The 20,497-nt window shown below is 39.9% G+C and overlaps 1 protein-coding gene across 2 annotated transcripts in view; it reads left to right on the top strand.

Moving 5' to 3' along the window:
- The window catches only part of KCTD9 (potassium channel tetramerization domain containing 9), a 29,939-nt gene that overhangs the window by 4,779 nt on the left and 4,663 nt on the right, over window positions 1-20,497 (top strand). The window contains exons 2-9 of one of the 2 annotated variants that reach the window (XM_084766996.1): window positions 5,177-5,298; window positions 7,023-7,066; window positions 9,381-9,477; window positions 10,091-10,149; window positions 10,343-10,471; window positions 16,088-16,155; window positions 16,246-16,341; window positions 17,064-17,213. In XM_084766996.1, coding sequence (XP_084623122.1) covers window positions 5,177-5,298; window positions 7,023-7,066; window positions 9,381-9,477; window positions 10,091-10,149; window positions 10,343-10,471; window positions 16,088-16,155; window positions 16,246-16,341; window positions 17,064-17,213 — 765 coding nt within the window. The remainder of the gene's footprint in view (window positions 1-5,176; window positions 5,299-7,022; window positions 7,067-9,380; window positions 9,478-10,090; window positions 10,150-10,342; window positions 10,472-16,087; window positions 16,156-16,245; window positions 16,342-17,063; window positions 17,214-20,497) is intronic. The other variant, XM_084766997.1, reaches the window with a different exon arrangement.

Raw genomic sequence — 20,497 nt, 5'->3', positions numbered from 1 at the left:
ATCTGCTGGCTCTTAGATTCTTTCTGTCATCCACTCTTCCTAGATGCTTCCTGAGCCTTGGCTAGGGGAGGTTAATACAGATGATTCCGTCACAGCTGAGCACTCGTGGTCACTCAGTCCTTGCACTTTGACCAGCTTTGCTTCTCTCTCCACTAACTGTTACCCACTGCAAAAAGAAGCTTCCCTGACCAAAGTTTAGCAACATTCATCTGTGAGGATAAACAATACTTAGCAGGCAGGTTGACAGCTTGACAGTTTAGCATAGCAGCAGGAGATTCCTCCTAAGGCCTGGGAGCTTTCACCCAGGTTTACAGGACCAGGCAGGAAATTTCTCCTCAGAGCAGGCCTCATAGCCAATCAGAAAGGGCGTGGATATAGCTGTACTGTCACACTGCTATTACACCAGCGGCACATCCTACCAGGAAAGTCTGAATATCCTAGGCTCCAGTACTGACTTAAGACCATTGATGTCTTTTTTCCTCCAACATCCCCCATAGCACCCTTTGGCACTTTGTAAGCTAGTCAGTAGGGAGAGAGCTTCTCTGTCTGTCGAGGTGGATTTCTCTTACGTTCTGTATCTAACATGAGTACTGTCTTCAGCAGTGGGGTCTTACCATCTAGTTATGGTGGATAAGCAAGAGTGGTGGCAACAGCCTGTGGTGGTTTCAGTTACCTCTGGGGCCTCCCTGAGGGCCAGATAACTGGTGGGTAACTATACCATGCCTGACACTGAGATTTGTATTGAATGACCCATGTCTTCTGGAGCAGCATTGTCCACCCATGCAGGATGCTCCATATCCATGTATGTATAAACATACATATATGTGATTTTTAAAATTTAACTTATAAACTAGCAGGCTTCTCTAAGACCCCTTTAACCAGAGCACGCCACCCTTGTTCTTTCATATGGCCTATGTACTATTCGTGCTGATTATACGTTTTACTTAGCTTTCCATATAGCTGTTTCATAAACTCTTCATTTTGGCTTAATTTTGGTTAAGTCTTCCCCCAACTCCTTATTTCCCCACTTCCCATCAGGTATCCAGTTTTATAAGGTAATTGCAGATTGTTTTTTGAAGGCATTGTGGGTACTTATATTCCCCCCAGTAGTTCCTAAATCTTCCCATTGATTTCATTCTTTCCAACATTTAATATTGTCAGAATTTTCTTTTCTTTTCTTCTCTCTTTCAAGACAGGATTTCTCTGTGTAGCCCTGATGGTCCTAGAACTTGCTCTGTAGACCAGGCTGGCCTAGAACTCAGAGGTTGGCCTGTCTCTGTCTCCCGAATGCTGGGGTTAAAGGTGTGCACCACCATTGCCTAGCTAGAATTTTCCATTTTCAATATTGTCCTTCTTGACCTCAGGAGTAGTTAGAACATTTTTTAAAATAAAATCATTTTTACTTTTGAACTCAATTACAATTGAGGTAGAATGAATTGAGCGCTCCGTGTTAGATAAGAATTGTTATTGGAGCCGGGCAAGGGTGGTGCACGCCTGTGTTCCTGGCTATGGGGGAGGCAGAGGTAGGTGGATCTCTGGGAGTTCTAGGCCAGCCTGGTCTATAGGAGAGCTGAGGCTACACAGAGAAACAGTCTTGGGTTCATTTAGTCAGCATGCATAATCTAACCCTTTCATACTGTTAGTGTGTTGTGTAAAATGTCCTGGGAATGTTAGACATTTCTCTAATTGATGACTTTTGGTTGTCAACATCATGAATTATTAGATTGTCAACTACAGATTTTATTTCTAAAACTAGTGTTGATAGCCTGGAGACAAAAACTTCCCAGCCCCTCTGTAAGTAGTGCAGTTTCTTTATAATATCTTTGGAAAACAAAATTTAAAAATTATCACTTTAATCCAAGCACTTGGGAGGCAGAGGTAGGCAGGTCTCTGTAAGTTCAAGGCCAGCCTTGTCTACAATGTGAGTTCAGGACAGCCAAGGCTACACAGAAAAACCCTATCTTGAAACAAAACAAAACAAAAAACCAAAACCAAAACCCCCAAAAACCAGTAAGTCAGTTTCATTATGCAAAGATAGTCACTTTCAACCCTTTTATTAATAGCACTTTCAAATTGCAATTAAACCATTAACTTCATCTTCCAATATAAATTTCAACAAAAGATGTAGATTAACTGATGTACACAGAAAAGGTGTGACCTAGTTAAAATCCCTGAAATCAATGTCATCTCACTCAATATTCAAGAAATATTTGGAGCTTACCATAAGTAATCTAACATTTAGCCTAGTAGAATCTTCCATTTCAAATGCAGAACTCATTTTCTTAATTTTAAATATTAGAGTGACATTTCTTTTATTTTTTTAATATAGGGTTTCACTATGTAGGCTAGCCTGGCCTCAAACTCAGTCTTTCAGCCTCATGGTATCTGGGCCTTTGCCCTGTTACATGGTTTTGTTGTTATTTGGTTGGTTTTTGTTTTTAGCTCAGCTTATCAGCTATAACAACAATAGTTGGTTGGTATTCACAGAATAAATAGCAACTTTTAACACATTCACTTTGCCATTGAAACTTTAAAGTTTAAGTGGAAAAGTTAGAAAATAAGCACCTGGAAAGATTGATCTGAGTTTGAAGCCAGCTGGGGCTATGTAGTAAATTTTAAGACACACTGTTTTAGACAAACAAAAAGAAAGAGAAAATATTTGATGAAAATATAAACTATGATGCTGTTGTGTTCAAACTGATTTTTTGATACTAAAAGTCAAACTCAGTTTATACCTTGATTGCTTAGTTTTCCAGCCAACATAAGTGCCCGTCAAGTTCTGACCATATTGTGCATAGGATTCACCAGTCACTATGTGGAGGTTTCTGTCATATGTTCAATGATGACTTCATGGAAAGTTGAAAACAGAGAACATGTTACCCTGATTACTTTTCTCTTGCTGTGATTAGACACCATGAACTTATAAAAGAAGGTATTTATTTGGGGCTTAGTTTCAGAGGGTTAGCGTGTGTGACCTTCATGGCAGAGGGCATGGTAACAGTTAGCCAGGTATGATGCCAGAGTAGGAACTAAAGCTTACATCTTGAGATGCAACCAAGAGACACAGAGAGGTACACTGGAAATGGCATGGACTTTGGAAATCTCAAAGGCCACCTCCAATGGCTCACCACCTCCTACGAGGTCACACCTCCTAATCCTTCCCAAACAGTTCCACCCACTGGTAACTAATTACTGAAATACATGAGCCTATAGGGGCCACTGTAATTGGAACCACCACATACTGCACTAATCCGTCCTCACTTAGTTACTACTGGTGCGGTTCCCTGGGTAAAAATAGGTGTTTCAGCATTGTTTGCTTTCTCCTATTGCTTAGAATAGCACTGTTTAGAACTGTGGTGGTAGAAGGTTCACATGTGTGCATGAGCCTGTGGGGCAGTTGAATGCCCTACACATGGGTAGTGCAGCTAATGAGCTGCCTTTTTAAAACTTTTAATTAAGTTTTCTGAGTTAAATTTTAAGTATCCTCATGTGGTCAGTGTAGCACCAGAGTGTGATGGGTGGCCTTTGTGTTCATTAGAAAACAACCAAGGCAGGGGAAAACAACTTAGCTGAGTCGAAGTAGACAACAGTTTAATTTGATGGATTTTGAAAAACATGTTATATAAAGTCTTAACATCTCACATTTAAGTTGGGAGCTTACTGTAAGTAGATATGTTTGTCTTGCATCCACTTTATAGTATAGCCAGCAGAAATGAAAGAACTGCTGCGAGAAAGGTGATATGAAGCCAAGGAGGGGATGCCACGCAAAACAGCCATGCAGAATACACAGGGAAGGAGGAAGGGTATCTCTGGGCAGGAGATGCTCTTGCCCCCAACCCCAGGCATTTCGCATGCTATGGTTGTCTTTGCCCTTTTGTGCAGCATTTGTGCTTTTTATTCCTAACTTCCAGTGATCCTGGATGACAGACAGTGCTGCCCGCAGGAGTTATCTCAGCCGCTGAGAAGCCGGTTACCGCAGCTCAGAAGGCAGTGTCCACATGAGGACCGATTCTCAACCCCCTGCTAATGCAGCTGCCTGGTCATTATGTATCAGCCCCTGCCTGACTCGCTGCAGGCCAGACCAGTTTATTATACAACCCAGCAGTGTTGTGTTTAGAATGCCAGATGCTCAAATCTGGATTTCATAAAATATAAATAGTTTTTGAAAAATTAATGAAGTGGGAAGTTGTTACCTTCTCTATGATAGTTGATGCAGTGAACAACATACTAAGCAGCAGAAAACCATTGCTAGTCCAAAACACCAGCCGCTCCTACAAAGGAATAATAGAAGAGCAACATAAGAAGGACTTAAGTTCTTAGGAACTTTGCTAAGCTGCGGGCATCGGCTCATCTTCTCATAAAACTGAGGTAGATGCCACTGTTTTCTTCTTTACTAGTTAAAAGTAACAACGCGTAGAGCTTGTCACAGATTAACAGGTAGAAAATGCTAATCTAAAGTTGAGTTCAGGTCTATCTTCAGAATTAGTGTTGAACATTAAGATTCTAGATTAGTTTTGGTTGGCCACACATTATTGTTGTTGTTGTTGTTGTTGAAAATATTCATTTCCTATACAATACATCCCAGCCGTTTTTCTCCCCCGCACTGCCCCCAACTTTCCCTCCCTCTCCTCTTCCCCACATCCACTCCCCTCTGTTTCCCTTCAGAAAGGAGCAGGCTTCCAAGAGACAACAGCCTAATATGACAAAACAATAAGACAAGGCAAACACCCTCATATTGAGGCTGGACAAGGCAACCCAATAGGAAGAGAGGAGTCCTAATCCTAAGAGCAGGCAAACGAGTCCGAGACACGCCCACTCCCACTGATAGGAGTCCCACAAAACCACCAAGCCAGCAGCCACACACAGCCGCAGAGGACCTGTGTAGACCCCTGCAGGCACAGTGCTTGCGCTTTAGTCTCTGTGAGCCCTGCTTAGTTGATTCTGTGGGCCATGCTCTCCTGGTGTCCTCCATCCCCTGGAACTCTTAGTCTTTCCTCCCTCTCTTCTGTCGGGTTTTTATTCTCTTAGTTTTGAGTTTCTACAGTAGGAAGCACAAAATAACTATGTATCAGACAGTGCTTAGAATCTCCTACATGATCTTTTTATGTTTTAATCTGTGATGTCAGTGGTGAAATTCGTTGTATATGTTGTTCAAATTGATCTGGTATGTTCACAGGTTGTTGCTGTATATGGAACTTTGTCTGATTTGCTTTCAGTGGCCAGCAGTAAACTCGGCATAAAAGCCACCAGTGTATATAATGGAAAAGGTGGACTGATTGATGATATTGCTTTGATCAGGTAACCTTCACCTTTTTAAGCTGTCAGTAATGTATCCTTGGAGTCTTGGTGCTGTGTGTCTCACTTATGCAGTAGTTTCATTGCTGTTGTGAAAGCTGTTTTTTGGCAAGTGATTGTGTCGACTTAGCTGTTTGAAGACTAAATCACTTGGACTCAGTCTGTTGATCAGCTAGAGAACCTTTACTTATACACAGTATATTGATAGTTTGCATCAGTCATATATGGCACCAAGAATTTCTTCTTTGTAGTAATTTAAAAATTTAAATATCTTACATGAACTTGTTTATTATTAAACTCATTGTTTTAAAATTTATAAACATCACAAAGAGCTGATGCTAAATACTACAAAATTCTAACTAGAGATATAAGGGGTTTACCACAGTACTGCTTTTTAAAGCTCCTTTTTGTGGTTTTTAGTGTCCCATGTAGATTATCGCTTGAAACAGGTGTCAAGTTCTCTTCACAAAGGATAAGACAGTTTGGGGGCAAGAAAGCAGTTTAGCAGAAAGATGATAAAGGGGACGCTGTTTAGGTAGAGACCACACCAGCAATATGGTTGCTTTGCTTGAGTTACCTCATTTGATTGGCAAAGAGTGGGTGTCTTAATTGATGATATAAAGACTGATGCTTTAAGTGACATTGTATATGAACATTAATCTACACTCAAATCCAGGGCAGACTAACCCTCCAGTAGAAGAGACTTCCTCTGAAAGCCATTGGTTCTAGTCTCTTTGTTTTAAGCAGAGAGACCAAGCAAGCTTCTGAGATGTGAAGGGTCTTACCATGGGCATAGAGTTTAGCTGTTGATTTGAATTTTGTCTGTGAGGACAAAAACTTTCATACTAATCTAGAAATGTTAACTGGCAAACTGAGCAAGGAGAAATTACAAATTGAAACACAAATCTAAATAAATTAGAATTTCTTAGTTTTTTTTTTCCTTTATTTCAGCATCTTTGGATAGTTGACTTACATCTCTGAATGTTATATACCAACCTAATTTTCAAGCAGAAATTCTATTCCCAAGAAGAACTCAATGTATCCTATGTTGATCCACAAAATAATCTCTGTAGGTCAGATGGATATGACTGTGTCAGAATTTGAGGCTCTCACAGTGTTTTCTGGTTCACAGTAGTGTCAGTGTCTCTGATCATTGAGTTACACTAACGGTACAAGGCAGTCAGGGAGGAGAGTAAACTGCTAATCCAAGAGAGTAGGTCATCTGAAGTGTTTCAGTGTGGTCATGGTAGACGTGTAATGAGTAGGTGCTTACAGCAGAGTTGCTTAAGGTGCCATTTTTCCAGGATTTAATTTGACAGTTTGTTTTAATTTCTTAAGTTCTCAGCTGCTAATTATGTGAGAAATCGCTCCAATAATTCATTTAGGGGTAAAGCATTAAAATAAAAACAACTTGCCTATGGCTTTAGTCATGTCCTTTGGATATAAGATTACATGTTCTTCAGTAAATATAAGGCCAAATTCATAAATTTGCTAGTGAGAGATTTTTTTTTCCTTTCATTTCAAAAGTACTTTGCTATAGAAGATCAATTGTGTTTGCATTTAGATCTAGTCAGGGGTAAACAGAGTCCCACAGACAGTTTCCTTGTAGATAGATAGGTGACAAAGCTTGTCATCTGTGTAATTCTAAGGAAGAGTTCAGATAGTCATTAGCTAAGTAATATGCTGTCAAATTTTAATTGTGGCTTTTTAAATTTTGGTTTTCCCAGGGATGATGATGTGTTGTTTGTATGTGAAGGAGAACCATTTATTGGTAAGTAACTTTTTAACTACTAAATTTCTTTGTCACAGTAAAAAGCCTGAAATGGTAAATATTTTACAAGAAGCTATATGACTTACTATGAAAAAATTATGATGGCTAAACTCAGATTTTCATAGTCATTTTTATTCATTGAGTTTATGTCAAATTACACTCATTTGAATTACAATTCTAGTCTAGTCTATATTGTTTCCTCTTTTACATGCCTTGAGATGCACTAGGTTCATACAATTGTGACCTATGACATAATAAAGTAATTTTTGATTTTAGAAACATTTTCTTTGTTTAAAACATTTTCTTTGATAGTGGTTGCTAGAACTTCCCTTAGTACTATTTTAGTTACTTGTAATCATGTATTCTTTGCATAATGTGTCACAGTCCTTTACTGCTGATCAAGTCTTAACAATGAAAACATGACTTGGCTTCAGCCACTATCCTTTCATTTGGAAGAAAACATATATAGTTGAATATCTCAAAAGAAAAGACCTAATACATAAGTAAGCAAATATTCTTGAACAAATTCTTAATTTTGTTCCTTATAGTCACACATGCGTGTGTGTTTAAGTGTTTTTGAGCATGACTGCCATTGTGTTTCATGTGTAGAGGACACTCTCAGAGTCGTGCTTCAGGCAGTAGGCACACTAAAGTAGGTGTGTGCGCTGGGCGTGTAGCTGCCTGCCTTTGGTGCTAGCATTTAAGACGCAGAGGTAGGTAGCTCCGTGAGTTCAGGACAGCTTGATATACATAGTGAGCTCCAGGCCAGCCAAGTCTGCATTGTAAGAAAGACTCTTGTCTCAATAAAACCAACGACAAAATAAATGTATAGCCTCTTCTGTCTCCAGCTTAAATTATGGACAAATCTTGTTCCATCATCTGTATCCAAAAGTCGTTATTCCATTGATTCCTTGCAGGCTAGCCATAGAGTCATTCACTGAGAATAAATAGGCTGGGATTTTAATTCAGTGGTAGAACCAGTATCTGCTATGAATAGAGGCCTGAGTTCAATCACCTAAAGCTCCTCCACCACGAAAAGTAACAACAAATTCTCCTAGGATTTCTGTTTGTTCCTGGGACTTGTTAGACTTCAGAATATTTGGTAGAGTTCCATCCTCTACTTATATTGATGCCCCAGGTGTCTCATCTGCTCATTAGTTTTTCGAGGTTTCTTTGCTCTCCAGTATAATAAAGTGTTAATTTATCTTACTCTCTTGTCACAGACATGGAACATCATTGTTATGATTTAATGTCATGTTCAAGATGCCGTCTGGGTTATAATTGTTAAAAGTCCTTTTGATGACTAGAGTTGGGTGTATATAAGTATCTAGAGATAGTTTATATGTTATGCTATATAACATATTCCATAAAGTTTATCATATATTATAAGATGAGATGTTTATGTTATATAATATAATATATCCTGTGGGTTCATACTGAATCTTTCAGATATATTCAGGATTATAAGGCTTTTACTTACCCTCTTCTGTCTTAACTTTGTCTCCTTTCTTCTATATCAGTCACCCTGATTTTCCAAGAATGCAGAGTGACGCATTTACAATGTCAAGTTATTATTCATCTACTTCATCCCACTCAAAAATCACATAAAAATTTTAGAGGAATAAGCAATATTTTTAATACCAATAGGGTCTGCCAACAGCTTAACATGTTTTGTATATCCTCCTGCCTTCACCTTTTTTGTTAAAAATTGTTGTGTTTCCACATTGTCAGAAGGTACATGCGATGTCTCCTGTCTTTTCTTCCTAAGCTCCATTGATGTTTCCTTCCCTGAGTGCACTTAATGCTTGTCTTCAGTGCTTGCTTAGGTCATTCTCTCCAGTGCTTGTCTGCCTGAAACTTACTCTGATAGATTCTCCCCAGAGGCTGTGAGACCAGTTTTCTCCAGCGTCTTGCAACATATAAGAGTTTATGGCTCGGTACTTGAAAATCAGATGTGGAATAAGGTCAAAGTTTGTCAAATTATTAACTTTAAATGTGTACATTATGTCAGTTTTACAATGAAGCCTTTGAAAAAATTATTGGTCCACACTTTCCTTATTTGGGTATTGTAAGTAAGTTACTTCACTTTGTTCTGACATAAAGGGTGGCACCAGGAAATCTGATCTTAAGTGACTATTCTTGATCACCCAGAGGACTTTTCTTCCCTTATTCTAGCAGTTTAGTGGACTCTTTCCTGGGTTACGTTGTTCGGGTTGTCTGGGTACTTTGATAGATTCTTATGGGTTTTGCTTTGAAAAATTATTTCTTTGCCTTAATCTTACTATTGGTATTATTTTTTACATGTTATCTGTAGATCCTCAGACAGATTCTAAACCACCTGGGGGATTACTAGGACCCCACACAGACTGGCTGACATTAAATGTTGGGGGACGATACTTTACAACAACAAGGTAGGTTTTGTGTGTGTGCGTGTATGTGTGTGTGTGTGTGTCCGTCCGTCCGTCTGTGTATCTGTCTGCCTGTCTTAAAGAGCATGGCAGTGAAGGGACTGTGTACATTTTCTTTCAGCTAACTGACTTCCTTACAAGATTTCAAATGCTTCTTAAAAATGTCTGATGTGAAACCATTTTTAGAAAATTCCTTAAGAAAAAATTTAAAAGAAATTAACCTCTCATCCTGAGAACGCATAAATAAAGCATCAATTCATTCAGCTTTAAGGTTTGCTCTTTAGGTGTAATAATAAACAGAGATTACACATATAAATTAGCAGTATTTCTAGAAACAACTTAAAGCCGTCAGATACTAGAAGATCAAAAATATTGTATAAAATGTGTTGCTAGTGTGTAAATAAAAAGATACTAATGCAGCATGAAATCAAAGGAATTGCCAGATTAGAGGAGATTTTGGCAACTTACTGCACGTTTTTGTTTCCCAGCATTACTCCTACCAGGTTGTAGCATGCATCTCTTTGAGAGAACAGCTGAACTCAAGTGTACTCTTGACTTAAATATGTTTGTTTATAAAGACACATGGAGAAATCCATTTTTTTCCCTGAATTCTTAGGAGCACTTTAGTGAATAAAGAGCCCGACAGTATGCTGGCACACATGTTCAAGGACAAAGGTGAGTAGAACCCAGTTTCATTTTTTTGTGGTCCAGTTTTATTTGAGCTGACCTCATAACTCTGGAGTGGGATAAAATAATTTTTATATGAGTAAAGACTTGATGGAATATTATGTGATTTTTGTTTTTCTTCCACAAGTTCTGACTTTATTTTTGTTTGTGGGGGCATTTCTTCATTAAAATGATATCACAGGTGTCTGGGGAAATAAGCAAGATCATAGAGGAGCTTTCTTAATTGACCGAAGTCCTGAGTACTTTGAACCCATTTTGAACTACTTACGTCATGGACAGCTCATTGTAAATGATGGCATTAACTTACTGGGTAAGTTTTCACACATGTACAAGTCCTGTAAGTATGGGAGTGTAGGGATCAGTACAGATAGGTGTCTTTCTGCCTGGTTATCTTTGCTTATATTCATATATTTAGCACACACAATGGTCATATCTTTATTCTGAATAGAGAGACCAGGGGTCCACAATTCCTTTTGGGGGTATGGCTTCAGTAACTTAAGGACCTGTCATTAATGCCTCACTTTTTATGGGTCTATACCATACCCTGATACTAGCAACCCTGAGGCTAGTCCTTTACCTGTGGATCTGTGGGGAGCATTCATCTTCCACGCCATAGCATTCCCCAAGTGCATGAATTTGGTCTTGTGCCAGTCACTACTTCCAGTATTGTAGGGAGCATGACAGGCTGGGGGCCATACGATAACTCATCTGCATGATTATTTTTCCATACTTATAATTAAATGTCTGGGTAGATATCTTGTTACAGTTTGAGTATAAGGGGTCTCCCACAGGCTCATCTTGGACACTTGGCTCCTATCTAGTGATGCTGATTTAGGAGGCTGTGGAATCTTAGGGACATATAGACTAGCTAGTGAGCATAAGGCTTGCATTTGAGAGTACTGCCCAGCTCTGCTTCCTGTCTGCTACTGAGATATAAGCAAGTCATACTGCACGCTTCTATTGCCATGGACCCAGATGCTCCTCCAGTCCTGTAAACTTCCTACATAATTGATTATATTCTTGCAGATGTGAGCCGAAATAATTATCTCCTCCCCTTGGATTGCTTCTGTCTAGTATTTGGACACAACAGTGACAGGAATGACTAGTGCATGATTTTAAAAGTTTCATTTTGGCTCACAGTTTCAGAGGGTTCAGTCCATAGTTGCTTCGTTCCATGTGGTTTAGCAGGACATAAAGAGAGTAGGAGCATATACTTAAAGATGTTCTTAAGTCTCATGGCAGACAGGAAGCAGAGTGTAAGGAGGGCCTGGGGACCAGTCTCTTGTAAAGCCATACCTCACTGACTTATTTCCTCCAATAAGGTCCCACTTCCTAAGTTTTCAGAATGTCCCCAAATACTAGCACCAACAGCAGACCAAATATTCATGCCTTGTGCCTGTGGGATCCTTTCATATTTGAACTATAACATTCTGCCCCTGGTCCTCAAAGGCTTATTACTATCTCATAGTGCAGAATTCAGTGTCCAATTTCACAACTTCCCATAGTCTTATCAGTTGCAACATTGTTCAGAAGTTCAAGTGGAGAGCCCCAGCTGAGATTCAAAACAATCTCTTAGTTATAAGCTCCTGGAAAAACAAGTAGAAAATCGCATACTTTCAAGATGTAACAGCAGAGAATAAACCCTCCTTTTCGCAGAGAGAAGAATTGGAGCATAGAAAGGAGGAGTGGGGCTCTTTGGCTACTCTATTGTTGCTGCAGGAAAGTACCATGACCAAGGCAACCTAGAAAAGGAAGGAAGAGTTGATTTGGGCTTACATTTCCAGAGACAAGTCCATCATGGCAGGGAGCCACAGCAGCAGGCCGCTAGAGCAGGAAGCTGGGAGATCACGGCTTTAACCACAAACACGAAGCAGAGAGTGCACTGGAAATGAGACCAGACAGACTATAAACTCTCAAAGCCTTCTCCCGCAAGGCTCCATCTTCAAAGGGCTCTACAGCACCACCAGCTGGGGAACAAGTGTTCAAATCCTTGAGCCTGTGGGACATTCCTCATTCAAACCATCACAGGGACTAAATGAAGTAGGACCAAATTGAACAAGGCAGGCATTAAATGCTCTAGCTTTGTGACTGGCAGCATCTAGGGCATATAATGTGAGCTTCTCAATGGAATAAGCACCCCTCCTGTACTTGGCTATTTGTAATACTGTGGTCTCTTCTTAGCTGACTTTGCTCGCCCCCTGCAGCTTTTCCTTGCCAGGCAATTCCATGTTCCTGGTATCTCTAACTGTCTGCTTTTGAAATCTGTATAGAAACCTCTGACCCTAGAATCCATGCATTTTTATATTCATGCAAAACCAGAATCATATGGATGTCTACAGCCAGCTGAAATGTTAGCTGGGTCCCCTTAGACCAGTAGTTCTCAACCTGTGGGTCACAACCCCTTTGGGGGTCAAATGACCCTTCATAGGGGTCACCTAAGGCCATCTTTGTATCAGTTATATAATGATTCATATCAGTAGCAAAATTACAGATATGAAGTAGCAATGAAAATAATTGTATGGTTGGGGTCACCACAACATGAGGAACTGTATTAAAGGGTTGCAGCATTAGGAAGGCTGAGAAGCACTGCCTTAGGGTACAGCATGGAGGGGTGCTGAGTCCCTGCATGGTTGGATCTGGAAAACAAAACAAAACAAAAACCACTGGGCTAACTCCCCATTTGTCTTCTCAAAGCAAAATCTTTCAAATGAATTCAGACCTTTATACCCTTGATCCTGTGTTGGGTCAGGTCTGGTCAGTTCTTGAGATGCTCACCAGCACAGTACTTGATCTCTTTGAGATGGTGCTAATCTCTTCAACAAGCTGCCCTTCTAATCCACAAAGTTCCGTACGTTCCAATTCTGGCCAGAACACTTGTTTCTCCAATCTTCCTTTCCTGTTCTGTGATTCCAGTTCTCATGTCAGCCAGGCTAAGAGGAGCTACTAGCGTATGCTCCAGCCTTGTTGTTCTACTGTCTGGAAATTCCCCTCTACCAGGCTAATTAGTCCCTTTAATTAATATATTTATTTATTTATTCATTCATTCATCAACTTTACATCCTGGTGGTAGCTCCATCCCTCTTCCCCTCCCTCCCTCCATCCCTCTTCCCCACCCTCCATCTGCTATTACTCAGAAAAGGGGAGTCCCCCTACCGACCCAGCCCAGCTCATCAAATTGCGTTAGGACTAAGCATGTTCTCTTCTCCTGTGGCCTGGCAAGGCAGTTCTGCCATGGGGGAGTAGTTGAAAAGCTGGCAAGGGAGTCAATGCCAGAGACAGCCCTAACCCTCAATAGAGGACCCATCAGATACATCTTTGTAGGGGGTGTATATCCAGTCCATGCAAGGTCCTCACTCAGTCTCAGCAGGCCCTTCTGGGCCCCAGTCACTGTAGTCCATTATTTTTAAATTCAGCTTTACTCAAATGCTTGGGTTATAGACAGAATATTAAAAAAATTTTTTTTGCCAGGATATAATGTGGACGGCCTATATTTTAATCCTACTAGACTGATGTTCCAATCTGAAGTCTGTTGAGCCTGGCCTTCACTGTCTACATTCCTACTGGTCTGGTCTTCTGAGCTTACAGCAATAATGCCTAGTATTATTCACCTACAGGGTTTTAAGCTTTTTCTGCCCTGCTTTTCCAAATATGTAGATTCTTCCCACAAACTAGTTCCAAAAGCTTAGATCCTTGTGGTCAGTTGTTGTCACAGGAGTCACTCTACTTCTCTGGTATCAGTGTTCTGTATTGGTCATCTTTTCATGTCTGCGAGTGAAGGAGCTCTCTTGGATTCACTTTATACATCATTTTTAATAAGTATAGTTTCCATCCAAACAAGTTTCCCTTAAGACATCTAATACTTTATCCAATATTCTGTTTACACCTGTCAGATCTCATTACAGAAGGTTGTGAGCCACCATGTGGTTGCTGGGAGTTGAACTCAGGACCTTTGGAAGAGCAGCCAGTGCTCTTACCCTCTGAGCCATCTCTCCAGCCTGACATCTAATACTTTAAAAACAATCTACAGCAGTTCTTCTGAGACTGGAATGGAGTGGTGGGGCTAGAGTACAATTCCAGGTGTTACTAGTAGAAAATAGACTAAATAGCCTTTCAACTGTCCCTATCTGGGATTTTATAAATACAAAGCTTTTCTGGATGTCTTAAAGTTTAATTCTAAGCCTATAATTAGAAAGGCAGCCATACCACATTCCCCCAGAGGGTCTGATTTACACAAAAGGCGTTGGTAAACTGAGAGTGAGGCCCAAGCGAGCCTCTTTACTCCAGGTTTCTATAGAGGTTGATACTTGTACTGCCTCTTGGGAGGGATGCAGAGAAGGAGTCCTGAGGTTGGCAGGGAACATGTGATTCTGAGTGTGGGCCTGAGGTTGGCAGGGAACATGTGATTCTGAGTGTGGGCCTGAGGCTGGGCAGGGAACACATGCCAGGGGGATTGTGAGTGTGCCCCTCTGAGATTTTTTTCTCAGCGGGATGGCTGGCAGTGGAGATTGACTTTCACAGGAAAGACTTTTTTTCCCTCCCAGCTAACTGTTTGGCCTTTGTTATTATCTTAGACTTAGGGAGGGGTCATGTCTGTTAATTTTGTAATTCCTGAGTCAGTTTAGCCAACCAAATAACTGAGTCCTCTTTTGGAACATAGAGCTTACCTTACTTATGCTCACATGCAGATGTGTGCTTATTTATCCAAGGTGAGCAAAGCCAATGATAGATAAAATCCCTTTACCACTTAGAAATAAGAATGCCTCAGTCTCTGAATTACACTTCTGAGCTATTTTTGTGGACTTGACTTAAACTGTTACTCATTTTTATCATTTTCTGACTCATTAAGACATTGATAGCAAATGTAACAGATTATTTACTCCGTTAATAAAGTAAATGAATTGTTAAGATTAAATGAACTAATTGTTTTTAATTGGATTTGCAGTAAAATCACTACTGAATTGGCTGTTTTAGGACATATAGTGTTTTTGTCTGTCTGTTTGTTTGTTTATTTGCTCAACCAGGCGTGGTGGCTTATGTCTGTAATCCCAGCACTCAGGGAGGCAGAGGTAGGCAGATCTCCATGAGTTCAAGGCCAGCCTGGTCTACAAAGCAAGTCTAGGACAAGGCTACACAGAGAAACTTTGTCTCAAAAAAAAACAAAAAGCAAACAAACAAAAAATTTTCTTTTGCTCATGGCCTATTTAGCTACCAACATAACCTAGAAATATGCCAAGCTTTTGTTATAATTTATTAGTTTTCTATTTTTTCTTTTGTGGAAAAACCTGTTGGGTTTTCTGCCTCAGAGTCTCACTGTGTAACCCAGACGTACTAGAAAACTATAGTTTTCTAGTGTATCCCAGACTTGCCCACCCTCAGTATCCCAAGTGATGAGATGAAATCTGGCTCAGAAAATAACAACAAAAATGTGTTTTCAAAATATGTTTCAACATTCTGTAGAAGCACTCTAAACCACGGTTGCTTGTTGCTACTGACCAAGCCTCTACCTTCTGGGCCTAGGGAAACTTCTGAGTTGGTAAAGGGCTTGCCTCATAAGTGTCAGGGCCTGAGTTTGATTAACTGGAGTCGGGTTAAGGACCTAATTAAGAAGCCGGGCATGGCAGCCTGCGCGTGTAATCCCAGCAAGGCTGAGACAGGAGGAGGGAGGGTCCCTGCAAGCTCCCTGCAGAAGCTACCCCAGCTGACTGGGTCAAGTTCCAGGCAGATGGCAGACAAACGAAAGGCGGTCAAGCAGTCAGCACCTGAGGAATGACACTTGAAGTTGTCCTCTGGTTTTCACCCACCTGTACACACAAGCACACACATAAATAAATAAGCAAACAAGCCTAGTTGAGTTTAACAGAAAAAATTATATAAAAACCAAAACGACTTGTTCTGTGTAAAAGTCACATGCTTTGTATCTTGATAGGTGTGCTAGAAGAAGCCAGGTTTTTTGGAATTGACTCCCTGATTGAACACCTGGAAGTAGCCATAAAGGTGAGGCAGTTTTTATCTTGATCAGTATTACACTCATCCTAAGTATCACACCAAAGACCCCATTGGGCTTTTTAAAATATTTTTTTCAAGAATTCCCAACCACCAGAGGATCATTCACCGATATCGCGAAAGGAATTTGTCCGATTTCTGCTGGCCACTCCAACCAAGTCAGAGCTGCGCTGCCAGGTAACTGAAGCTGAGCACTCACTGCATGACCTGTGTGTATCAGCAAATCTAAGAGCACTTCTGCATCCTTCTAGGGGTTTGGTTTTGTCTATTTTTCTTTTCTTTTCTTTTTTTTTTATGCAAGATACAGCTTAATTACGAGCCATGGCTTGGATTTAATTTTAAAGAGGCTAGTGCAGATGAGACGGAATAGCCTTCTTCACTGTCTAATTGTGCTTTATGCAACAATTCTTGAGTAACATGGAAATTACAGCAACTTTTAAATTTATGTGCACAGATACTGTGTGTGTGTGGCTGGTCAGTGGCAGAAACTTTTGTGTGTTAGAACATTATAGATTTTGAAGACCATAATTGACCCTGTGGCTTATTTTTTCTGCTTAAATAAGAGAATTGGACTTATTAGAATTAATAAAATAACTGTTACCCAGTTTATCACAGTGAAGGCTGTCAGCAGGTATGTAACTAACTGTCGTCTCTGCTTAGGATGTCCAGCTCTCCGTGTAATGTAGCCATCTCTATCCTGATATGTGGAGATAGTTTCTTTTATGGGAACCCATGAAAGCCATAGACGCCATGTACTCTCAGCTCCGTTTGCTTATGCTGATAATAAATGGATGGAAAGGCCAATGGCTTTTGAAAATCTCTGTGCTTAGTTACAGTAATTAAACTCAGTTCAGACAGATGGTTCCAGCATCATGACAGTCTGTGCTTTTTAATTCCAGGGTTTAAACTTCAGTGGTGCTGATCTTTCCCGTTTGGACCTTCGATACATTAACTTCAAAATGGCCAATTTAAGCCGCTGCAACCTCGCACATGCAAATCTCTGCTGTGCTAATCTTGAACGAGCTGATCTTTCTGGATCAGTGCTCGACGTAAGAATCGTTCTTTAGTCATAAGGAAAATCACAATTTAAGCTGCTGAGTATTCTCAAAAGTGGGAATTGTATGTTTCTTATAGAGTCTTTTACTTCAACACAGATAATTGACCATGTGGCTAGCACTGGAGGGTCTAAAAGTGGAATGAGTTTGTTTTGTGACTTTCATATCCTTTGTGAAATGTAGACCTAAAAGGTTAAATCCTGAAATGAGGTCCTGAGTTCCCTGAAGTAGTAGACTAAACTTGTTAGACTTACCAACTTACATATAAAGCTGAAATGAACATGTAATCCATTGACCCTTGTTTGTGAGTGGGACAAGTGGTGGATGGAAGTATCTAGAGGACGGGTCTGAAGTGGATGAGGAAGACATCATTCTGGAAGGGAGCATCTCGATGATGCTCTTCCTCTCTGTGCACATTTGTGAGAATATGTCATGTATATATCTTTATGCATATGTATGTATGTAGTAGTTACCTGGGTTATTCTGGGATCAGAAGATACATATAGTATAGAGCCAAGAATAAATTTCTTTATGCTAGGGTGCTAGTCTATATTTTATTAATTAGTTGCACCAGGTATAGCACTTTGCTCTTATTTGTATAACTAAATAGTCATCTGTTGAGTTATCATAATTTTGGTTTTATTCATCAGTTCAGCCTGTTTAGCACTTTTATATGAAATCTAGTTTTTAAAAAATCAGCCAGTACACATTTTAGATACTGCCATTCACTCTATTCTATCTCAGGATGAAGGGTCCAGTCAGGTGCAAAATTAGGCAAAAGACATAGTCTAACAACAGCATAAGGACACATTTGAAAGGCTGAGCCTTCTTTGAAATGTTGGAAGACTGCTTGGTTTGGGTAGGGACAGAGAAAGATGAAGAGGTTGAATCATTTCAGAACAACTTTTTTTTAGATCTGTTTAATTGAGGTGTTTTTGTGAACTGAGCCATAGTGGTCTCTGTACACTAGGACTCATGACTCTAGTTCTGCCTACCTGAAACAGTGGGTGTTAAGATCAAAACAACTTCCTGATAAGGTAAAGTGTTGTAGGACTATAAGTTAGTTACTGCTGAGAAACTTGGCTTATATTGAGGAATAGTGCTGAGTGGTAAGCTGCGAGGGTCAAGCCAGTCTCTCACTGCCTTTCATATTTGAAGGTGACTGTTCATTTATAGCCATGTGTATCGCAGTGTCCACAGCACAGGATGTGTTTTATACATTGTGCCACAATAGGTACCCCTGTGGCTCCCATCTTTTGCTGAACTTCTTACCCAGTTTATAGTTTTGCTTCTTCCCATCACAGCCCCTGAACCTTTGTGCAGAAATCCTCCACCTTGACTGTAAATCAAGAGTGGTCCCTGTTGCCATCACTGTTTGGGAGGCCATACCCCTCAGCGTGCCTAGGGTGTTTCTTCTGTGGCCTTGCCTGCTTTTGGCTTATCTGGCTGCACAGAGGCTGGTGACTCACCTCTTGTCTCCACTGCATAGTCTCAGTCCAGCCTTATGGACGGGTAGGAGTGCCAGGAACCGAACGGCTTGCTTAGGTCACCCTTGTTTTATAGGCTGATAATCTGCAGCCTAGAGGCTTGCCAAAGGCCAGATGCCAGGTATTAGAACAGGCACTAGAATCTAAAGTGCATTTTCTTTAGATTCAGGGTGGGTGGTTTTTTTTTTTCTTTTAAAAGGACTGTTTCATTTGGAAAATACCAAATATTTATAAAAATATAATAATGTAGTGAACCCCATCTTATCTTGTCCATTAGCCTCACCAAATATCAGCAAGTAGTCAGTTTTCTTTTATTTGTACCTCACCACAGAAGATTTTGTATAGCACATTACTTCAAAATATGTACATATATATATTGTTCAAAATATATACATTTTTACTTCTTAAAAGTGTCATTTAAGAAACATAATATCATTATATGTGTTTTAAACACAGAAAATGACCTAGTTGCTTTCATCAAAACACATTGCCTCTAGGTAATGCAAGACAGTCATTACAAATGTGGTATTGGTCCTACTAGCTAAATTGCACATTCTCAATTGAGAGAGTGAAGTGCTTTGCGTGGTTAAAGACTGAAGCTCTTACTACAGTTGCTCCTGTGTTTCCTTCTTCATGAGATCCCAGAGTACAGCCTTCAATGTAGGCCTTTACCTGTACAAGTACCTAGGAAATCTGGGTAAATTTCATGTGTCTTATTGAAGAGAACTGATAGAAAAGGGGGTGGGGGCAGTGGCATTAGTTGCACAGGGAAACTTCCTGTCTTGTTATATTTTCAAGTACATAAATGTAGTCATCCTTTAGTTGTTACTTTGGTCTCTTAATGTCCTTATTACATGGTCTACTTTGGCAGACCTTCTGTACTTCCTCATTAGGTCCCAGGCGTGGAAAGCTGGGAATAAGCAAGCATTTGACCACTGGCTGTCAGTGGATAGCCTCTCTCTTGTCTGCTTTTACTGGAAGTAACATAAAGCTGAGTAAAATTGCACCTATAAACCAGAGGTCTTCCTTGATAAGTATAGTTGTAACATAACTTGGTCAGGCTTAGGATTTTAGACAGTTATAGTTATCATATATATTCTACCATGTAAATATTAACAGACTCAACTTCTGTTCGGTCACAATTGTGAAGAAGTATATTAATGTCAGTTTTTCAGAGACACTTAATCATTTTAATGACTCACAGAGTTCAGGCCTTGAAGACATTGTATCACATTAGAAGACTTAAAACTCATACATGAATTTTCTAATTTTCTGTTTTCTTCATTATGCATTGTGCTCAGGGTTGGCAATGCCACATAGCAGTGTTTGATATGGAAAGATGCAAGAATCAGGTTGTTAGTGCTGTATAGATAAATGACAAGGCTGATGGTGGCATCAGTGTCCATGCTGCTCAAGAACTGGGACATCAGGAACTTCATTTCTTGATTCCTCTCATGATCATAAAAAAAAAAAAAAAACCATTTCCTGAGTTTATGCCCTCCTCCTTTTGCTTACATTTTTAACACAATTTTTGTGATGTCCAGGGTTATTTATAATGATGGAAACAGGCTGTCCTAGTTCAGATGTGCATAGCTTCTTTATCTGAACTCATGTTCTATGTAAAGTGGAGATACTGTTGTTATTTTGGTGCTTATTTCTTTTCATGTAGTTCTTAGAAAAGTTCTCAGTTCTTACTGGGTTTCATAAAAGGCATCCTCAAGATAAACAGAAAATAACTAATTGCAAATGTGTTGAATTGGGCCTTTCCTATTAATTTCTTTCTTATTGCTT

This window comes from Acomys minous, assembly GCF_964271855.1.
Source record: "Acomys minous genome assembly, chromosome: 18".
Taxonomy (NCBI): Eukaryota; Metazoa; Chordata; class Mammalia; order Rodentia; family Muridae; genus Acomys; species Acomys minous.
This window is presented reverse-complemented; position numbering and strand designations above follow the sequence as displayed.